Source organism: Phasianus colchicus, chromosome 1, assembly GCF_987193195.1.
Source record: "Phasianus colchicus chromosome 1, bPhaCol1.hap1.1, whole genome shotgun sequence".
NCBI classification, from domain to species: Eukaryota; Metazoa; Chordata; class Aves; order Galliformes; family Phasianidae; genus Phasianus; species Phasianus colchicus.
The window spans coordinates 52,668,638-52,687,368 of NC_143436.1; the positions used below are offsets into that span (position 1 = coordinate 52,668,638).

Sequence of the window (18,731 nt, forward strand, 5' to 3'; positions counted from 1 at the left end):
AAACAAAACAAAAACACAAACCACCCCACGTTGCAAAGACCACTCCTGCCTGTGAAAAGCGTGCTTGCATCCACTGGAAAGAAAAGGCTGGTGAGCCCCACTGTGGGCTGTTTGTATGATTGTTTCTTTCCACAGCTGTGTTTTTTTGAACTGCTCTTCCTGTGTTCTGTTATAGAATAGTCTTACAGGAACCAATCATTAGCGCTAAAATACCTCAGGTAGGAGTGCCAGTGTGACCTGCCAACCAATCAGATTGTGGATTGCAGTGGAAAAAACTGAATTATACTAACCATTCCAGCACCACATTAGAGATGGGAACAGAGGCTTTTTTTAGGGCAGCGCAGACTCCCGTGTGAGCCAAGCCCCTGCTGTAGCAAGGTGGCATGTGTCCAGATTTCACACCGAGTGGCATTTCATTCAAAAAATATATTTATGTAAATTCAGTGGAAGAGTTAACAAGGTCATGCTTGTCCCATTACCATGTAGAAGCACCTGCTGGCTGCAATGGACACTGTTGTCCTGTCACCTCTTTTAATTCATTCATGCTCATTCCTGGTGCACGTATGCCACCCTTCTAATACAGAAACGCTGGGAACAGTTCTAGCCCATTCTGCTTCTGACTTCTGCTCTAGGGCAGTTTTGGAGTGGAAGACACGATCATGCTTCAGCAAATTAAAGATCCCTAAACTGGGCTCTCAGTCTAAACCTGGCAGGTGGTCAAATGTGTCTAACTCACACTAACAAATGTGTGAGTTAAATGTTTCTTAGTGGCATAAAGAGCACCCAGCCACACTCTGTGTGCCTAAGGCAGCAAGGGATGAAGAAAAGCAAAGCTTATAACCATAGAATATGCTGACACAGTAAGCCGTAGGTTTGGATTTCCTCATATTCCCATTGCAATGATGTTCCCATTGCATTGAACACCTAATATGTGCCCAAAGAGCGGAAGAGAAGATGGGACTTCTTTTGAGCTGAAATATGTAGTTTTAACATGCTCATTTATCTACATTAACATGTTCCGTAATTGGAACGCTGCTCTAGCTGGGATTGCAGTTTCCTATCTATGTTGTTTTGCCAAGTTTGTCTCATTCCCTGAAATAACACAATATTGAAAAAGCTGTCATCTAATGCTAAGAAGGGATAAAAAAAGTTTGGGTTTTTTTTTTTTTTTTTTTTTTGCTTCCTTAATGAGCCAAGGATAAAAGCATGACAGAAGAGTCATTTGAAATACGGGTTTTTGTGAACACCTGGACAAATCCAGTTGTTTGCCAATTGAGATCAATAGACTCGGGCTCTCTACACATTCTCATGAGAAAGGGGGTCCAGCATAGTCCCCAGCAACACTGGCAATATAACAAGAGAAAGAGAACTTGAGTTAAAATAAGCGGCATTAAAAATTGTGTTAATTTATCTCACGTTCTCTCCAGACAATCCAAAAGATTATACCAGAAAGAAAGTCTTGATTTAGACAGTCTTTTTGATTGTTAATCGTTGCCCCGTAAAAATGCATAAGTTGAGGCTGCCCTTGCACTGTCCCGTAGATGAAAACATCTCGGACCTAGCATCTTCACAAGAAGCTCAGGCACGCTCATTTCCTTTGAGACGAGGCTAATGATTTTAAAGACTGAACCTAGATGGGTAAACCACTTCATCTAAATAGATGGAGTGGAAATTTGCATGGCTGTCCTGGGTTTCAGGGATCATGCCACTCAACGGTGTCTTCTGTTGCAGTCTGGAGGAGTGTGGTGCAGCTAGCAAGGGCCTTTTTGAAACTATTATTTATGTCATTGATAAACATGATTGCTCACGTTTGTTGAGGATGCTCTACATCGTTACAGATTTTACTTACTGTAGTACCTGAAGTGAGTGGCATCAGGAATCTCTAGGAGTGGTAGGACCTTGTAGCCGAGGTTACGGGCGAGTTTTGTACACTAGTTAAAGTTGTCTGCAAACACAAAGAGCAGGAGGAAAACTGGTGCACTGGACAAGCTGAGTAGGGCTTCAGATGCATTGAGGGAATTACATGTGGGTCCTGGGTTACAGAGAACGGGAGCCTCAGCTGGGTCAGGCAACCTGCACAGCGTCTCCTTCGCTCTGTACCGCTCCCAGAGCTTGACAAAAGTCTTGATGAAATCAAAAGGAGTAATAGCTGTGACTTTCTCCTCTTTCCTTCAGCCTGTTTTGGTGTGTTTGGACCTGCTGGTCATGCTAAATACATCCCCGTGTCAGAAATCCCTCAGCTGTCCGCACTCATTGCTCCTATGACAGGACCGTACCATGGCCATTATAATCCCCATTTTTGGTTTTATTTGGAGTACACACAAGTAGAATTTGCAGACTGCTTTGAGCCAGGCAGGTCTGCCTGTGCGTGTGTACCTGTATCCTGTGACTTTATTTTTTTTTTTTGAAATTAACAGTAGCTTCAATTTTGCATCAGTGCATGGTTAAAAAGCAATACACGTCAGCTATTCCTTAACTTCATTTCTCCAATGAATTATTTCTCCTGTGTTTTTTTTTGTTTTTTTTTTTGTTTGTTTGTTTGTTGTGCAGTTGACTGAAGAAATGTTAACATCCCGCTCTAAATCTCTCAGTGGAGTCTCTGTTCCCTTCTCTGATATAACAGATGGGTTATTGCTTGTTATAATTATTAACATTGTGGTGTGGGACAGGGCATGGGTGGGAGCCATTTCGGGGGGGGGAGGGCGGGAGGCTGCGGGAGTTGTTGAGGTTGGAATGTTAACTCCAGTGGTGACTGACTGTTTCCGTAATAGCAGGTTGTTGTGGCTGCACGCTCTAGTACTTGAGGCTGTGTACTTCACTGAGCTTGTGGTAGAGCCTAGGGCGAACTGCTGTCCCAAGAGAATGCTGGGATGGATAGAACTAGCCAATATGAGTCTGAACGTGGTGACTTTGCTGGTTGTTCTAGCTCCAGATGTCAGCATGCTTAGTTTTTAATTTTGATTAATAAATGTTACGCCATCCCTCCCCCCCTTCCCACACCTGATTCCGACCCTTCTTTTCTTCTTTCTTGTTTTGGTTTGGTTTGGTTTCGTTTCCCTTTATGAGAGATATGAGTTAAAAGAGAATTACTTGATAACCCTTTCTAGGTTTCAAACTGCATCTTGCTCTCATGTGTAGGGTGTGTGCCGGTCACATTCGAAATGGCTTCCGATGTGACACATGGCTGATGGGTGAGAGGGAGAAGGGGACAGTGCTAGGAAAATTTTGCTTCTGTGCCATGCCCAAGTGACAGACTGCACCAAGAGTTCACTGAGGTAGGAAGCTTAAGGAAATACCAGGAGGTCCTAATTTGGTGAGGTCGGTCAAGGTTTCCTTTGGATTGCCCTTTGTTTGTCTCATCTCCCTCATGTTTTAGAGCTGAGGGTAATAGTGGTGTGATGCTAGCATGCCAGAAATGAGGCAGACCTCCCCAGACCATCAATTTGAAATGCGTAGATTGAAACAACTTGTTAAGAGCAACGTGGTGATTGAATTCACTCTTAAAGATTCATGTTACTCTCTTCTGTTAACTAGAAGACTGAAGGCCTAGCAAGTCCCTCTCCTCCAGAGTAGGAAACCACCCCTAGGCGTGTTTTGAATAGCCCTTCCACAGGGGCAAGCAAAATGAAGTTAAAGTCATGGCCTCTATTTGAAAAACTATCTGGCCCAAAACTGAGAGCTGCTGAGCAAAGACAAATCACAGAATCATGGAAATTGTAGAATGACATGGGAGGGAAGGGACGTTAAGTTCCAACTCCCCTGCCACAGACAGAGTTGTCAACTGCTAGATCAAGTACTAGACCAGGTTGCCCAGGGCCCCATCTAACTTAGCCTTGAGTGCCTCTGGGGATGATGCATCCACAACCTCTCTGAGCAGTCTGTTCCAGCACCTCAACGCTGTTAAAAAAGGAAATAAACAAAACCTTCCCCCTGACATCTAACTTAAATGTCCCCTCTTTTAGTTTTAAACCATTCCCTCTTGTCCTTTCACTGTCTACCTGTGTAGATATAAAATCATTACAGGTGGAGAAGACCTCTAAGATCAAGTCGAACCATCAACTTATCACCACCATTCCACTAAACCAAGTCCTATACTAGAGCATGTCTTGTGCTCTTAGTTGCATACAACCATAAGATCTATAGGGAAAAAGTGGTAGTGATATTTTGAGCCAGTGCCGGAGGTGAAGAGCATAAGTCTGCCTTCTGGTCCTTCAAACTCTGAAATGTCAGTTAAAAAGGAAAAGGAAAAAGCCCGAAGCAATCTGGAGTTTTCCGATGTTATTTACGGCTCGTTGTGTTTCTGGCAAATCAAACCCATGGTTCATTTACCATTGCACCTCCCCCCTCTCTCCCAAGTTAACAAAAACATATTCAGATGCGTACAATCAAGAAAGATCTGACCTTGGCTTCAGAGCTTCGTCCTGACTGCTACATGCAGCCCTTGTCCCCTGGTCTGAAAGCTGGCTGGTGTCCATCCCTCATTGTTGCGAGGTGCATAAAGCCATGGGTCTGAGCCTGGGCTTCTTCTGCCCCCAGAACTTTTGGTGTGAATTCCAGCAGGACACTCCCAAGTCTCCCTCTGGGTCAGGATCCGTGTTTCACCTACTCAGCTGGAGCTGTATTTTCAGGAACTGCCTCTTCTGAGTGTAACAGTTTTAAAGATCTTTGATACAGATGTGTAGCATAGATAGAAATGCAGCAGCAGTACAGGCTGTTCTGACATAATTTCTGCCAACCTGTTTCCTTCTTACTTCAAGGGAGGGGTATCTGTGGTGGTTTGCTTGTTGGCACCCCTGAGACCACCAGAAGTTTATCTCCCTGACCATCATTTCCTGGTTGCTTTTTGGCTTTTCTGACTATTGATGTTTTTATGCATCTGAACCAAAAGAAAACCTATCCTTTTGGGTCTCCCAGGCTTAAAAAAAAAAAAAAAGAGAGAGAGACAAAAGCAAGGGGGGAAAAAAGCAGGAGTTTGTCTGAATTATGTCCTTTCTAATATACATGCTTCACAGAAAGTGCCCACCTCTGATTTCCCCAGCGTAGGAGGAAGGGGACTTAGAAATTATGTTGCATGCAGTATTTCAGCTCTCTTCTGGATTTCTGTTTCCACATGCCAAATTTAGTTTCTTACTGGGATATCACCATGCTCAAGCTTGCTTTAATTTATTGCTTCTGTTAAACGGGGTAATGGAAGAGTCTTCGTAGTCCTTCTGAGCAAAGGAAGACGTGTGTGCTAATGGGCGATGCTCGTAATATACGTGACATGGGAGCTGATGCAGTTTGAAACACTTCCTCTCCTTGTGATGTGTGATTCCTTTTTATTTTATTTTTTTCTCTCCGTGGGTGGACAGGTATCTGTAAAGTCAGTTCTCTTCTCTCCTGCAGGGTGGATACGCAGCCTACAGATATGCACAGCCTGCTACTGCAACAGCAGCCACGGCCGCTGCAGCCGCTGCAGCAGCTTACAGCGATGGGTATGTAAGGGGCAGGCAACCACGGGGCTGGCTTGCTGTGCTCAGAGATCTGAGGAGCTGTGATCCATTACAGTTCTTCTCTACTTCTTTCCCCATTTCTTTGTCTTACTTGCACTCGCACACATGCATGCACTGCCCATCGTGAAGGATGAGTGCACGACTTGTCTCTGCTCCCAGGCAGCATTGCCCTCTGGTGTGTGTGAGCCGGCACGAATCCTGGCCCCTTCCTTAGCCTGGGGACTCCTTGTGCAAAGGAGGAGGTGTGGTCATGGCTCAAGGTTGAAAGCCCTGGTTGGCATTGCTGGCTCCTTGCTCTCTGACTCTGAGCAGGTTGCTCCATCACTGCGTGCATTTCTCTCCCCATCCAGAACTTAAAAATTTCTCAGCTCATATGGCATAGGGTGCTTTAACATGCAGCTCCGTATAAATGCAAAGGATGATCATCATCAGAGTGCTCACCATCAGATTTTTCATCTCCTGTGCAGTGAGGCTGTGTTTTAATCTTAGCACACGTGAGAGCATTGAAGTTCATTCTCCCTTCTCATTCTGGAGAGCCCCACACTACTTTCCATTCAGCAGCTGGTATTGTGCCAGTAGCACCGGCTCTGGGGGCTCACCCTCCTCCCCTACCACATCATTCGAGGCGAGGGCTGCAGTAGTTGCCACGTGCAAGGTGCTGACCTCTTTCCTACAGGTTGAGCTCCTGGTGCTGCCACGTCCCTCCTCGCAGGCCTGTCTCTCGCCCATCTCATACCGTGCATGGCGGCATGCCCGTAGGCTCTCTTCCAAGAGGGGCAGCCCATGTGCATGTGTGTGCATGTATGCATACATGTGTGTAGAAGGGCATGCTGCTTCTTCCATTGCCTGTGGTCAGACAGCTGTTTCTCTGCCCCTCCAAAGTGACTCTCTTTCTCTTTTTTTGTATGTTTTCTCCCTCTCTTCAGTTATGGCAGGGTGTACACAGCAGATCCTTACCATGCCCTTGCCCCTGCCGCTAGCTACGGAGTTGGCGCTGTGGTAAGTGCAATTTTCTTTCTTGTGCTGTTTCTCAACCCCGGCGTGGGGAACAGCTGCTCACTGTGTGTCGGGTACTGGAACTTCATCCAGAAAGATTTCTTCATTGAGGGAGGAGGTCCCTAGCTGCAGTGCCAGCTCCCTTGTAGTTGTGCATTCATACGTCTGCATGTGTGTGCTAGGAAAGGAGCCAGGTTTAGGAGAGCAGATATCACTCAGTATTGCACACCTTGTACGAAGGAGGTGGTGGGAGGATCACTAGAGACTTCGGGAATCAGAGTGTTGTAGGTGCATTGGTACATCTGTATCAGGGAGGTGGACAGAGCAAGAATCGGCAGTGGCTGAAGATGCAGGACGTTCTTCCTTATCTTTTTCATTAGCTTTAAGGGCTCTGTTGCATATTGAGAAATCAGTGTGAGGTAGGGTAAGGGAATAAGTTGTTCTTGTGACATCTTGCAGCAGAGCTACTCCACTTGGTTCCCTCTTCCGCTAGCAGAAGCATGTGGTGTCCTGCTGCCAGCAGCGATTATGCAAGGGCAGGAATGAGGTATGCTGGCATCGCATGGGAGTGGCACAGCTTGCTGAGAACACATGCCTGCCCATCTGCTTTTAGCCAGTGCAGTATCTGTGTTGCTGCAAAGGCTGGAATGCAAATGTGTGCGGAGAAAAAGTGCACCTAAATATAGATGTCTGCAGTGTAGCACCTCCGTTTGAGCCGTAGCTCATCATGTGGATTCCTTTTAGAGTCAATGGAGGAAGCAGAGGTTCTTCTAGGATAGCAGGTCATCGTGCCTCTGTCAGACCTGTACATTAAGCTGAGGTGAAGAGCATCCTAGAAGTGCACTTCTGCTATCTGAAACATCAGCCTAGACAACTGGCTTAGAGGGTAGGACTCATGAGTCCCTCTCATACTGAGGTCTCCATGCCTGGGACTTGCCAGACTTCCCCTCCAGCTGGCTGCCTGTGAGCCCCTGAGCTACGGCTTGCTTTAGCAGGCAAGGTGATCTTTTGTCTCTTAGATGGTGGCAGGTCAGAGCCAGGTCATGTCCACTAGTCCTGAGTGCCTCCAGGCATGGATTGCCCTCCTAACACCCTCTTCTTTTCTCGTTTGATTTCTACAGGCGAGTTTATACCGAGGTGGCTACAGCCGATTTGCCCCCTACTGAAGTGACGTGAGCCCCCTGCAAGTGGGACAGCCCCCCCAGTTCATGAGGCCTGGCTATTGCAATATTTACTAGTAGAGGAACTCTATAGCAAGATGAGGAGGAAAAACAAAAACAAAAGAGAATACTTTTTTATACCTCACTATGTTCTTTGAATATGTATTTTTTTTTCCTTTAAATTTCTGCCTTTAATTCTTTTGTTCCAAAGATTGTGCTTTTTTTTTTTTTCTTTTTTTTGGATTTTTTGTTTGTTTTCTTTTTTTTTTTTTTTAATTATTATTTTAACTGTGGTAAAAAAAAAAGAAAAAAAGATAATGCATTTCCGTGTCTGTATGTTGGTGCATAGCTTATCCTACCAATCACGGAAAAGGCGATTAGCGATAAGGAAAGCTGTTAGAAACTCCTATTAATCAGGAACACGCAGACAGAGTTACTGCCCTGGGCCTGGTGCTCAGTGCCCAGGAGGCAGGAGGACATGAGGGAGAAGTCTCCACCTGCCGTGTTTCTGCTCTGCAGAAGGAAGCGCTCTTTGGCTGTGGCTGGGACCTTAATGCTGGTGGGAGATTTTGCATACGGAGAAGGGGGAAATGCGGAGACTTCCCTCCTTTTTTTTTTATCAGCACCCGACGCGCACGGGTTTGGGACAGCTGCAGCAGTGTCAGAACTTTAGACTCGGCGAGAGAAGATTTCCTCAACCTGCCCAAAGACTTTGGCTGTTACCGCTGCATAGGGGACAAGACTTTGAAAGGAGTTTTTGAGGAGGAGGATCCTTCCCTCCCACACACACAACTTACTCTAGCTGATCGTTGTCCATTGCTGGTGGCTGTAACTCTCTTAGTTTTCCATCCTCCTTTTCGAGACCCTTCTCCCTTGCTGTCCCTTTGCTCCCTCTCTTCCTCGAGGAGCGACTGATGCAGTGCAGCATCACACAGTACCTCTGCTGCGGACAGCAAGCGGTTCCAGCTGAGTGCAGCCATGATGATGAAGAAAGCTGTGGCTGAAGAAGCGTGCATCAGTGCTGACATCCAGCCAGCAAGGTCTCTCCTTCTGCTCATCCTTAGCTGCTTAGGCACTGCAGCGAGCAATCTGTTTCAAGTAACGTGAGTGAGGAAAAGCAAGTCAGTGTATAAGCTGCTGAGGCGAGGGGCATACGCACGTGGGTTTGTCTGGGGGAAGAGCGTCCTTTATGTTCAAACGTGATCCTGAAGTGGTTTTGTTTCGGTCAGGAGTTTGCGGGAAGGCAGGAGCAGTGTGTTCAAGCTCTGAATTCATAGGAACTTTCCACCACAAGCTATATATCTAAAGCCCTTTCGGTCACATTGGAGCCCCGGGTCCGTTCTGCCCAGCCTCCCATAGAAAGTTGCGCACCTGGGCTGCTGGGTCCATAATGACACTACATACGACACCATTTTGGAAGTGAAGAGCCTGCTCGGGGTACAGCTCTGTGACTCCCCCAGCACTGTCTTCCTTCTCTCCCCAGCAGCGATTTGGCTGGGCCGCAAGGTTGGCATTCTTGGCTGACCTCCACCCTAGGTTCCCAGCAGCCCTGGTGCTCGGAGGGAAGTGCTTTTACATCATCCCTAACCCGGGTTCGAGAAGCATGGTTCCACTGGGCTGCCTCAACTCTTGCTTCTTGGAAGGACTTCTTGGAGCATGGGTTTGTTGGTGGAGCCTCTCCTACTTCTGCCATACCCTGCTTCTCCATCCACTGCTGATAGCAGAATAGGAAATCTCCTGTATTTAACACTAAGCATTGTCCACAAGCTGGGCTCCAGGGGGGAGGTATCTGGCCCAGCCATGCACAGCCATGCGTTCTTTGCTCTCCCCCAGTGAAACGCAGCCTCTCTGGGTGCAGCAGAGGGGAAGGATGGGGAGGCCGTTAGTTAAGCTAGAGACCCTAAAGCTATTGATTCTCTGGAGGAATAGCTAGAAAAAGGGGACACCAAACTGCCAGCCTGTTGGCCACCTTTTGCTGTTTTTTTTTTGTTTGTTTGTTTTTTTCCTGGTTTTATTGTTGGTTTTCAATTTTTTTTTTTTCCAAGCCAAAGTTTGGTTTGTTGCTGTTGTGACGATTTTTTTTGTTTGTTTGTTTGTATATAAATATTTTAGTTAGATTGAAAAAACGGGGAGGGGGGCACAGGGTGTTGGGGCTTTCACAAAAACTAGGAAATGAGAGGGAATCGGGGCTCCTGGGGGCTGTTGTTGAGCTGCAGGAGTCTCTGTGGTAGGAGCAGTGTGAGGGGAGCTGTGCCCACTGAGGGGCTCACACCCCTCTGCCCCTTCCCTGCAGTTCGGCTCAGTTGGTTCTCACCCTTCTCACCCACTCCCAACTCTTCCTCTCGGGCACGGGAGGCCGGCCCCATTTCTGCCTCCCAGCAGAGTCTATGCACGGCAGCTTCAGCCCACCCGCATCTGTTGAGAGGCCCAAGGGGCTTCATTGTGGTGCCCCACTGTACGATCTCCAAGTAAAACCTGCTCCAGAGCATCCTGGTTCCTCCTGCTCCCATCGCTCCCCAACAGGCTCACAAAGTCTGAAACGTTGCAGTGAGCAGTGGGAGTGCTGCACTCCCCCTTGGCAAACAGCAGGTGTAGATTTGCTTGGATCGTAATGAGGTGCGTTCAGAGCAGCCAAGCCTTGGCTATACTGTCTTCTGGAGGAGTGAGGACAGAGCCTATATCTCCCTATGCAAAACGAGTTGCTCTTAATGAGTTTAACTGGGTCCTGGCTTGTCTGGCAGACAGCAGCTAACGTTGTCCCTGAGGCGGCTCTGCAGGCGAGTCCCCAGGGCTTGGCTTTGACAGGGGCAGCACAGGCTGGCACAGAGCTTGCTGCTGTCACCTCTTGTCCGGTGGCACCCAAGGGTTCTTCTTGGTGCAGAGGATGGAAAGTTCCTCTGAGTGTTGCTGTCTGTTCTGTCTTACAGCAGATCTGGCCAGTGCACCATGTTATACCGATATAATTTTGAGTTGAAGAGCTCCTTTTTTTTCTATAGCGTGCCGGTCTGTCTTTCCTTGAGGTATAGTTGTGCTGGTATACAGCTGAATTCTAGTGGCATAGCACACACTCTACTGGGAATAGGTCTCATCGGTGCCTGGCGTGCAGCATAACCCTCTCCCTGCTACCCAGCTGCTAGGAAAAGCTTTAGGAAAAGCTGTGCTGGGAGCTGAGCCAGCGGGGAGCTCACCCAGGTCTGGGTGGATCCAGAGAGGGGTTTGGAGAGACAAAGCCATGTTTTGAAGTAGCCTGAGGGAGAGCAGGCTGGCCCAGCGAGGGCTTGCTCAGGAGACCTGTGGTTCAGTCAGGGCTCTGTCAGTGACCTTCACATCACTGCCCTAGGCTTGCTTCCCCATCCCTAATGCACAGGTAATAGTTTTTTCCCCCTTTCTCACCCATTTTATCTGTGGAAGTGTGCAGCACGAGGGCTGTCAGAGTACCAGGCTCAGGTGTTAGCTGCGTACCGTTGGTGCCACCATCTCATCGCCTGCCCGCCCTTCTCATCCTGGAAGGAGATGTGGGCTGCTTGCTGGTGTAGAGAGCTCCTGAAGTGGGGAGCGCAGAGCCCCTCAGTTGGTTCCTACCCACATACATCCCCTTCTCTGTCTGCATCCCAGCTCAGCCCCAAAGCAGGAGATGGGCGGAGAACGTGTTGGGGGGCACTTGGAAATTTATCAAAGGGAAACCACCGTGAGCTCTGGGTTCGGCTCCGCAGGGGAAGCGTGCGGGGAGCTGCAGCCCTTGGTGCAGAGGGTGATGGTTGAAGCGTGTTACCTGTTTGCACTGTTTTAATATAGGAGTGGGGGGGAAATGAAACCAACCCAACCTAGTGAATGCGATGAGCATCCAATGTAAACTTCTTTGTGTTTTTATTTTGTCATGCTCTTGGAAAATGTCAAACATTTTGTAGTATGCACCAGTGAGACTTGATTCTTTGTTGCATAAAACACTATTTTTGGTGATGTTAATGTCTGACGAGCCCCTTCCCTCCACCCCACTTTACTGGTTGCCCTCTGTAGCCTCAAACTTTGGTCAGACCTTTCTTCTGCAACAACAACTCCAGTCCCCAAGGCAAGCAGGAGGCCGACGGCCAGCGTGTGAAATGGGGCCCTACACAAGCAGGCTCAGGGCTTTTCCCCAGTACGTGTTCCTCTAGCAGAACTTGGCAGGACAGCCCCCATCCCTCCCCAGCGTGCATTGAGGGATGTCTGGGTCCTGTCCCCGCTACCGACTCCACGTTGGGAAGCACCACCAGTGATCATCCCCTGGGTACTGGACTGTGCCTCTTGGCAAGCCAAAATCCTTACCTGATTCACCAGGAGACTGCTGGTGTTCGAAGCCGTCCATCCCAACATTCATTTGGCTGGCAGTTGGTAAAATGCCACTTCATATTCCACCCCACCCTCCCCCTGCTTTTTTTTTTTCCTGGACTGGGTCAATGAGAAATCTTTTACCAGGCTCCTAGTTCTCCGCTGGTGGCGGGGCTCGTTGCATCCCCAAGGAGTGGGTTCCTTGCAGCATTCAGGCCTCCTGCAGGAGCAGCCTCAGTTTTGGTCATGTTTTCCTATAATTTTTTTTTTGTTTGTTTGTTTGATCACAGTATTTTGTGTGCGTGTTGTAGTTTTGGCAGCTTGGATTTGGCTGCGTTACCATGTGACGAAATAATCCTCTTTTACCCCAGGGGATGTGATTTGGTTTGGGGCTTTGTTTTTCTTTTTTTTTTTTTTTCTTCTCTGTTTCATTTTGTTTTGTTTGGGATTTTTTTTTTTTTTTCCTATGATAGAATCCTGCTTGTAAATAGCTGGAGCTCAAACTTGGGGCAGGCAGCAGCCTCAAAGCGGGGCTGCAGAGCGACGCTGACTGGCGGAGCGTGGCTCTGACCTCCCAGGCTGACCTGCTGGAGACCCGGAGGGTTCCCGTGCGAGGCCAAGATGCCGCAGCACCTCCCGAGGCAGTGATGGAGTCGCCCCTCCCCACGGCCCCCCCAGCACCTCCCATTGCCAGGTACCAGTGGGGAGCGGGACGTGCCCTCACGGATGCGGCCCTTTCCCCTGGCTCATTTCCTAGGACGCCCGAGCCGCTTGCCCAGGGTCCCATTTCCCCGCTGACTCTGGAGAAGCAGCAGCTGCATCCCAGGGCTTTGTGACAGCCTCTTGACTTCCCACCCTCCCTCGTTAAGTATCATATTGTATAGTAGCTTTCAGACCATACAGTATTCATTGGGTTATTCCTATAATTATCAAGTAGCTGGAATTGTGAAGGTCGGAGTAGTTAGATCTTTAGCTTTTATTCCTTTTTTTTGTATTACTATCCATGTGTATAAATTATTGATCATGTTGCTGGCTTTTATAAACTCTAAGCAAGGGGGGAAACCCTTCCTAACCCTTTGCAAATGGTAATGAAGCACTGTTTTTAAATAAAAGAGAGAAACACCAGTCGGATGGCTCCTTGGTGTGTTTGTCGGTGCCTGGGTGGGTTCCAGCAGCGCATCTCCTGCAGGGCACCACGAAGAAGGGGGGAAGATGGGGATGGATCCACGGTGGGTAATATCGGTGGCAGGAGGATGGCTGAACTAGATGAGAGTACAGTCCTTTTCCAACCTTAATGATTACGTGATTCTCTTGTAAAGGGTGAAGCCTGGTGTGATCTCAGCCTGCCTGCCTGTAACCCCACACTCTTCCAGGAGCTCAGATGTGGCTTTAACCACCGCTTCGCTCCTCCTACCTGCACCAGCAGCAGCCAAGCAGGAGTTCATTCGTATTCTGTGAAATGCTCAGAGTGAAAGATGTCATGCAAATATATATATATACACACACAAATAATCAGATGCCTTTTCCGCTGAAATGAGCCTAAAAATAACAAATAATAAATCCCTGCGGGCAATTTGCAAGTAATTACGGAAGCATCAGCTGAGATGATGGTGCGGAATGGGCCGAGTACAGCTGAAGCCAGCACTGGATTTGTTTGGTTGGTTTTGGAGATGCGAGACGCCGGGCACAAGAGGAAGGGGCTGTGGGCAGTGCTGCGGGGGTGCGTGTGCTCCTCCAGCATTCCTCCGCAGTGTTTACTGAGGAGCTGCAGTGTGTTCCCGTCAGATGATGCTCACTGCATTCTAACAATAACTCGAGAGGATGTTCAGCAGCAGCTGCTAAAATTAGATGCCCGGGAGTCAGGGTGATGGTGGCAGAGCTGGAGCAGGGGCTCTGCATCGGGAGACGTCTGGAGATAAAACCCTGCAGCACTGGGATGGAAGCACGAGGCGGTGGGGTGCTCAGAGAGTGAAGAGAAGGCAGCACAGGGCTCAGCCTTCATTTCAAGGCATGTGGGCAAAATGGCTGCTCTTGGAGCTGCCTATTAAGCCCTTCAAGCAGTCGTAGAATCACAGAACAGCTCAATTCTGGAAGGAACCTCAAAGCCCACCCAGCCCCACCCCATGGGCAGGGCTGCCACCCAGCAGCTCAGGCTGCCCATGACCCCACCCAACCTGGCCTTGAGCCTCCAGGGATGGGGCATCACAGCTTCTCTGGGCAGCCAGAGAATTTCTCCCCAACATCTGACCTAAATCGCCTTTCTTTTAGTTAAAGCCATTTCCCCTTGTCCAATCACTATCAGGCCATGTAAAAAGTGGCTTTCTCAGTGCAGTAGCCTTTCTGCTTTGCTCAAAGTAGGCTTGCTAGAAACAAAGCTTGTCCAGGGAAGTTGATGGTGATCGTTTAGGAAGCTGACCAAGGCAAAGAATGGTCCACTGGGAGCAGGGACTGTTAGGGTGGAAGCGTCTCAGTGCTGATCCAGTGGCTGTGGAGAAGGAGGCCCTGCACCATGCAACTGTCCTTGGCCTGGTGATCTGGTGGGCAGATACTGATGCCCAGGGAGAAGCCCCGATTCCCAGGGCAGCAGCAGGGTGACTTTTGCTTGGAGTTTACTGCTGGCCTCCTATTGACCATCCTGGCTTCAGGATGATGGCCTGGGCATTCTTCTGATAGCCTTTAACTTTGGTTCAGGCAAGATGCATTTGTTGCTCTCAATTTTAATGTCCATATGAGCATGGCTGTGTTGCATGGCTCCTGCAGCTGGGGCTGAGCTGGAGCAGCTGGGGCTGGAGGTGGGAGGAGTGAGGCAGATGAGACTGCCAGAGCTCGTCTGCTTATTCGCCCCAAAGAAGGGCAATTAGTTGCTTTCTAGAAGTACCTTACAAGGAGCAAAGATCTGGCTTTCCTAGGGTTGTAACACACCCTGGTGTTTGGGTCTTGAGGCTGGAAAACTCCAGCCTTCTGCGTGGGCTGTGGGACTCACTGCAGTGAGTTATGGCTGAAGCATTTCTAAATGTCACATCCCAAGCCGGGAGCTTCCAGTGACTCATGCTGACTTTCTTTGTGGTGACTCGCCCGCTGGCCTGGCTGCTCTGCCTTCGCCCTGTGGCCAAAGCCCCTACAATTGAGCACTGCTGCTCCTCCAGCTTTTGCGTGCTCCCGTTTCTCTCCCTGCAGCAGCAGCAGAGCAGGAGCTTTACAGCCTTTGGCCGATTTGCTGCAGCAACACATCCATGCTGGGAGCCATGCAGAGCCAGCACCCCTAGCAGCTGTCCCAGTTTGCAGAAACTTTCTTGCCTTTTTAAGGACATGCCGAGTGCTGCACTAACTTTAGCACAAAGGTATGGTTGACTTGGCTTCTTTTATTAATGGGTGGGTATAAATATATCTGCTCTCGGTGCCTGTCTTCCATGTGTAAACACCGAGCTCTGTCCCAGCTCTTTTTGATGATAAATTCCTCATCTTTTGAATCACAAATCACTTCTGTGTGTCTCGGGAGGAAGCATCAAAACGCAAAGTCACTTTGCTTTTTATAGCCCCAGCGCTCTCCGGCTGAACTCCGCTCGGAAATCACTGATTTCATGGAGCCCTTCAACAACAGCAGCCCCCATGTGTTTACATCACTGCCAACACAGCTTCGTGCTGCCGTTCTCTGATCTTTGCCAAGGATGCTCCCATCCTCCCAGAGGCTGGGAAACCTCACCATGCAGAAAACCTCTGGGTCTTTGCTGTTCCCCATCAGCGCACCCCCTCTGTGCTGCTGCTCTCCAGACAGAACTCGTGCCTTCAGCCAGATTCATGCAGGTGAGAGCCTCAGAGCTGCCTGAAGGGAGAAGAACCACTTGGTGCTCCATGGGAACATCCCACGGCAGGGCTGTCCCTGCAGGGCCATGGACCTGGGCAGGTGCATGGTCGGTCTGTGCTTGAATCTCCTTAGGCAGATGTGAGATGTTGAAAGTCGCAAGGGCAGAGGCCCCAAATGCAGGGAAGGGGCAGAGCAGCAGCATCCTTATAGGTAGCCAACAGGTTGGAAAACAAGGTCTAGAGGACAGCCAGACTCTTGTGTGCACCTCTCTAGTGAACTGTAGGGGTTTTGTTTCTCTCTTAATGATGTCCACTGTGTAGTTCTCCTGGAGCTACATTGTTCTCTATCAGGTATCCCAGTCTGAGCATCCATGCTGAAAATCCAGGGAAATTTGCTATGGGAACAGCAGAGGTGATAGATGAACCTCCTTTCTTCTGCACAGTCTGTGGCCTTTTCATAGAATCATAGAATCAGAAATGTTGGAAAGACCTCTAAGATCACCATAGTCCAGCCACCAGCCCATCCCCACCATGCTCACTGACATCCTCAGTGCCACATCCAGTCAGTTCTGGAACACCTCCAGGGATGGAGACTCCACCACCTCCCTGGGCAGCCTGTGCCACTGCAGCACCGCTCTTTCTGAGAATTATTTTTCCTAAATCACACCAGGCTGTGCCTATAACTGTGATCCCCACATGGGGAGCACCCCTGTTTGGTTGCACCCCTCCACTCCTGTGAGTTCTGATGTGAATTCCTCAGGGTTTAAAGCTTGTTCTTCCCACGCTACCTGGCTCACGTCCCATAACTTAGCCATGGCAAAGGCAGCAAGAGACATTTTGGGGCTTGTCCAGAACGCCAAGAGCATGCCAGGGTCAGGCCATGTGAGTAAGGGGACAGGAGTGTCCCTTAAGTCTTCAGCAAGGCCTGGCGTCCATGTCAACGCCTGCAAGCCAGCACGAGTCGATGGCGGCAGTGCTCAAGGAGGTGGGTGACGCTGTCCCCAGGTCTGGCTGCCATCCAAATAATCGACGGCATTTTACAGGAGATGTTTGTCTGAGCAGTGATGTTTGTGCTCAGGGTCATGTCTATTTTTGCTACCACGCCATGTATTTTTAAATTGCGTTTGAACAGCATTCAGTGCCCACGGCAAAGCTCTTTTCAGATCATTTGTCATGTCACAGAATGGTTTTGAATATCTGTCTGCTCATTTCAAGCTAAATATTTATCCTGTAATTAGATTGTTTTCTTTGAATTATTATTATTATTATTTTTTTTTAATGGACAAAAAGTCACTATTTGGCTGCGTAAAATGTTGGGAATACGCAGCTAGTGAGCAACAGGCTTCTGCAGTTTGTGTTCTGCAGGTGTGGGCGGTAGGCATTCATGAAACACCCCTCCTCATGGGCTCCTGCTGGGCCCATCACTACGAAACCTCTCTCAGTGTCATTGCCAGCATGCAATGGGATATTGCAGCCATGGCATGGGGGTGAGCGCGTGGCCAGATTGCTTAGTGCTGTCTCCCCAACTGGACCTTGGGCAGTGTGCAGCCATGCAGAGCCACCAACCCCCAGCCCCAAAACCATCTGTGTCGCCCCTGATGTGGGTGCAATGGGGCAGCTCCACGCATGGCAGGCTGCACAGCTATAGGGAACGGCGAAGGTCTGGGCCAAATGTGGGTTAATGCTCTTCTGCTGCTTCACTGCCTGAGGTCATGCACTGGCGGAGACGGAGGGAAGCCGATACATGCATGTGTGGGCAAAGACAGAAAGGAAGGAGCACGTTTCATACTTCACTGAGGCACTTGAAAAGTATTCGTTGCTGTTGTAATTTCACTCCTGAGCAGAGATGTCCAAAATCTCGGCTTCTGGTTCACTTGTGAGTTCAGGCTGGGGGAAAAAAAAATAGAAAGAAAGAAAGCAATGGTATCAACCTCCCTCAGGCTGAAGATACTTCTCTCTGGCTCCTGGCAGCCCCAAAGCCCCCTGCCCTGACATAGGGGTGCCACTGTCAGCAAGCAACTGGAGGTCTCTCATCCCAGGGGGGACAGGGGCACAGAGGCAGCTCCCAGTGATGCTCCTGCAGAGAAAATAGGGGAAGATGGAGTGTGAACTCATGAAATTCACGGCTGTGTGGGTTAGAGAGAAGCTAAAGGTAAGAAAGGAGAGTAAAGATTTAAATTAAACTCTGGGATATTACTTCAAAGGGCACAGCAGGTGGCTGAGCTGCTGGGGAGCACAGACTGAAGTTTGGGGATTTGGTTCTGGGAGCATCTAAGAACATGATCCTCCACATAGACCTGAATCTGGTGCCAGGGGAGCTCTGCCTCAGAGCACAACCTTCTGTTTAATTATTTCTACCCTAATCTGTAGGAAGTAATTGTGTATTATGAAATTATCCCACTGGACATACAATAACTTTGTACTCACAGCAGGCACCTTTATTTTTCTTACCCTGCGTAAATTAGGCACACATCCACCAGCTGTTTGGTAAATAAGCTCCTGCCAAGGAGTGCATTGGCCTTTCTTTTTCCTTCTTTCTTTTCTCACCTCTGATGGCTTCTGGTGATGTTGTTTCCTGTCTGCATAGCCGAAGCTGTGTTAAAGCAGGCTGCCTGCAGCAGTTGTATCTGCTAAAATGTTCACAGCGTTGTCTGACTGATCTGCCTGGGTTACCCTATGGGAGCAGGTGGCTCTGATGGGCCAGGGTGCACTCTTTTGGTCCTACCACTGTGATTTCTAGACCTTAACAAGACAACTGAATCAGAGAACCATTAAGGTTGGAAAAGACCTCTAAGAACACCCAGTCCAACCACCAGCCCATCCCCACCGTGCCCACTGACCGTGTCCCTCAGTGCCACATCCATTCAACTCTCTGGTGAGCATCCCCAACACAAAGCGCTGCTGCCAGCTCTGCCAGCCGTGCTGTGGGCTGCAGCGTGCAGCGTGTGTGATGGGCACTGTGGATCCTTGA

The 18,731-nt window shown here is 49.0% G+C and overlaps 1 protein-coding gene across 19 annotated transcripts in view; it reads left to right on the plus strand.

The window, feature by feature from the left end:
• RBFOX2 (RNA binding fox-1 homolog 2) overlaps positions 1-13,081 on the plus strand; it is a 162,737-nt gene extending 149,656 nt beyond the window's left edge. For 10 of the 19 annotated variants that reach the window (XM_090142940.1, XM_090143010.1, XM_090142983.1 and 7 more), the window contains one exon: positions 2,551-5,377. In XM_090142940.1, the coding sequence (XP_089999066.1) occupies positions 2,551-2,955 (405 nt within the window). In that variant the 3' untranslated portion in view covers positions 2,956-5,377. The other 9 variants (XM_031600081.2, XM_031600083.2, XM_090143019.1 and 6 more) reach the window with 4 other exon arrangements.
• Positions 13,082-18,731: the final 5,650 nt, after the last annotated feature.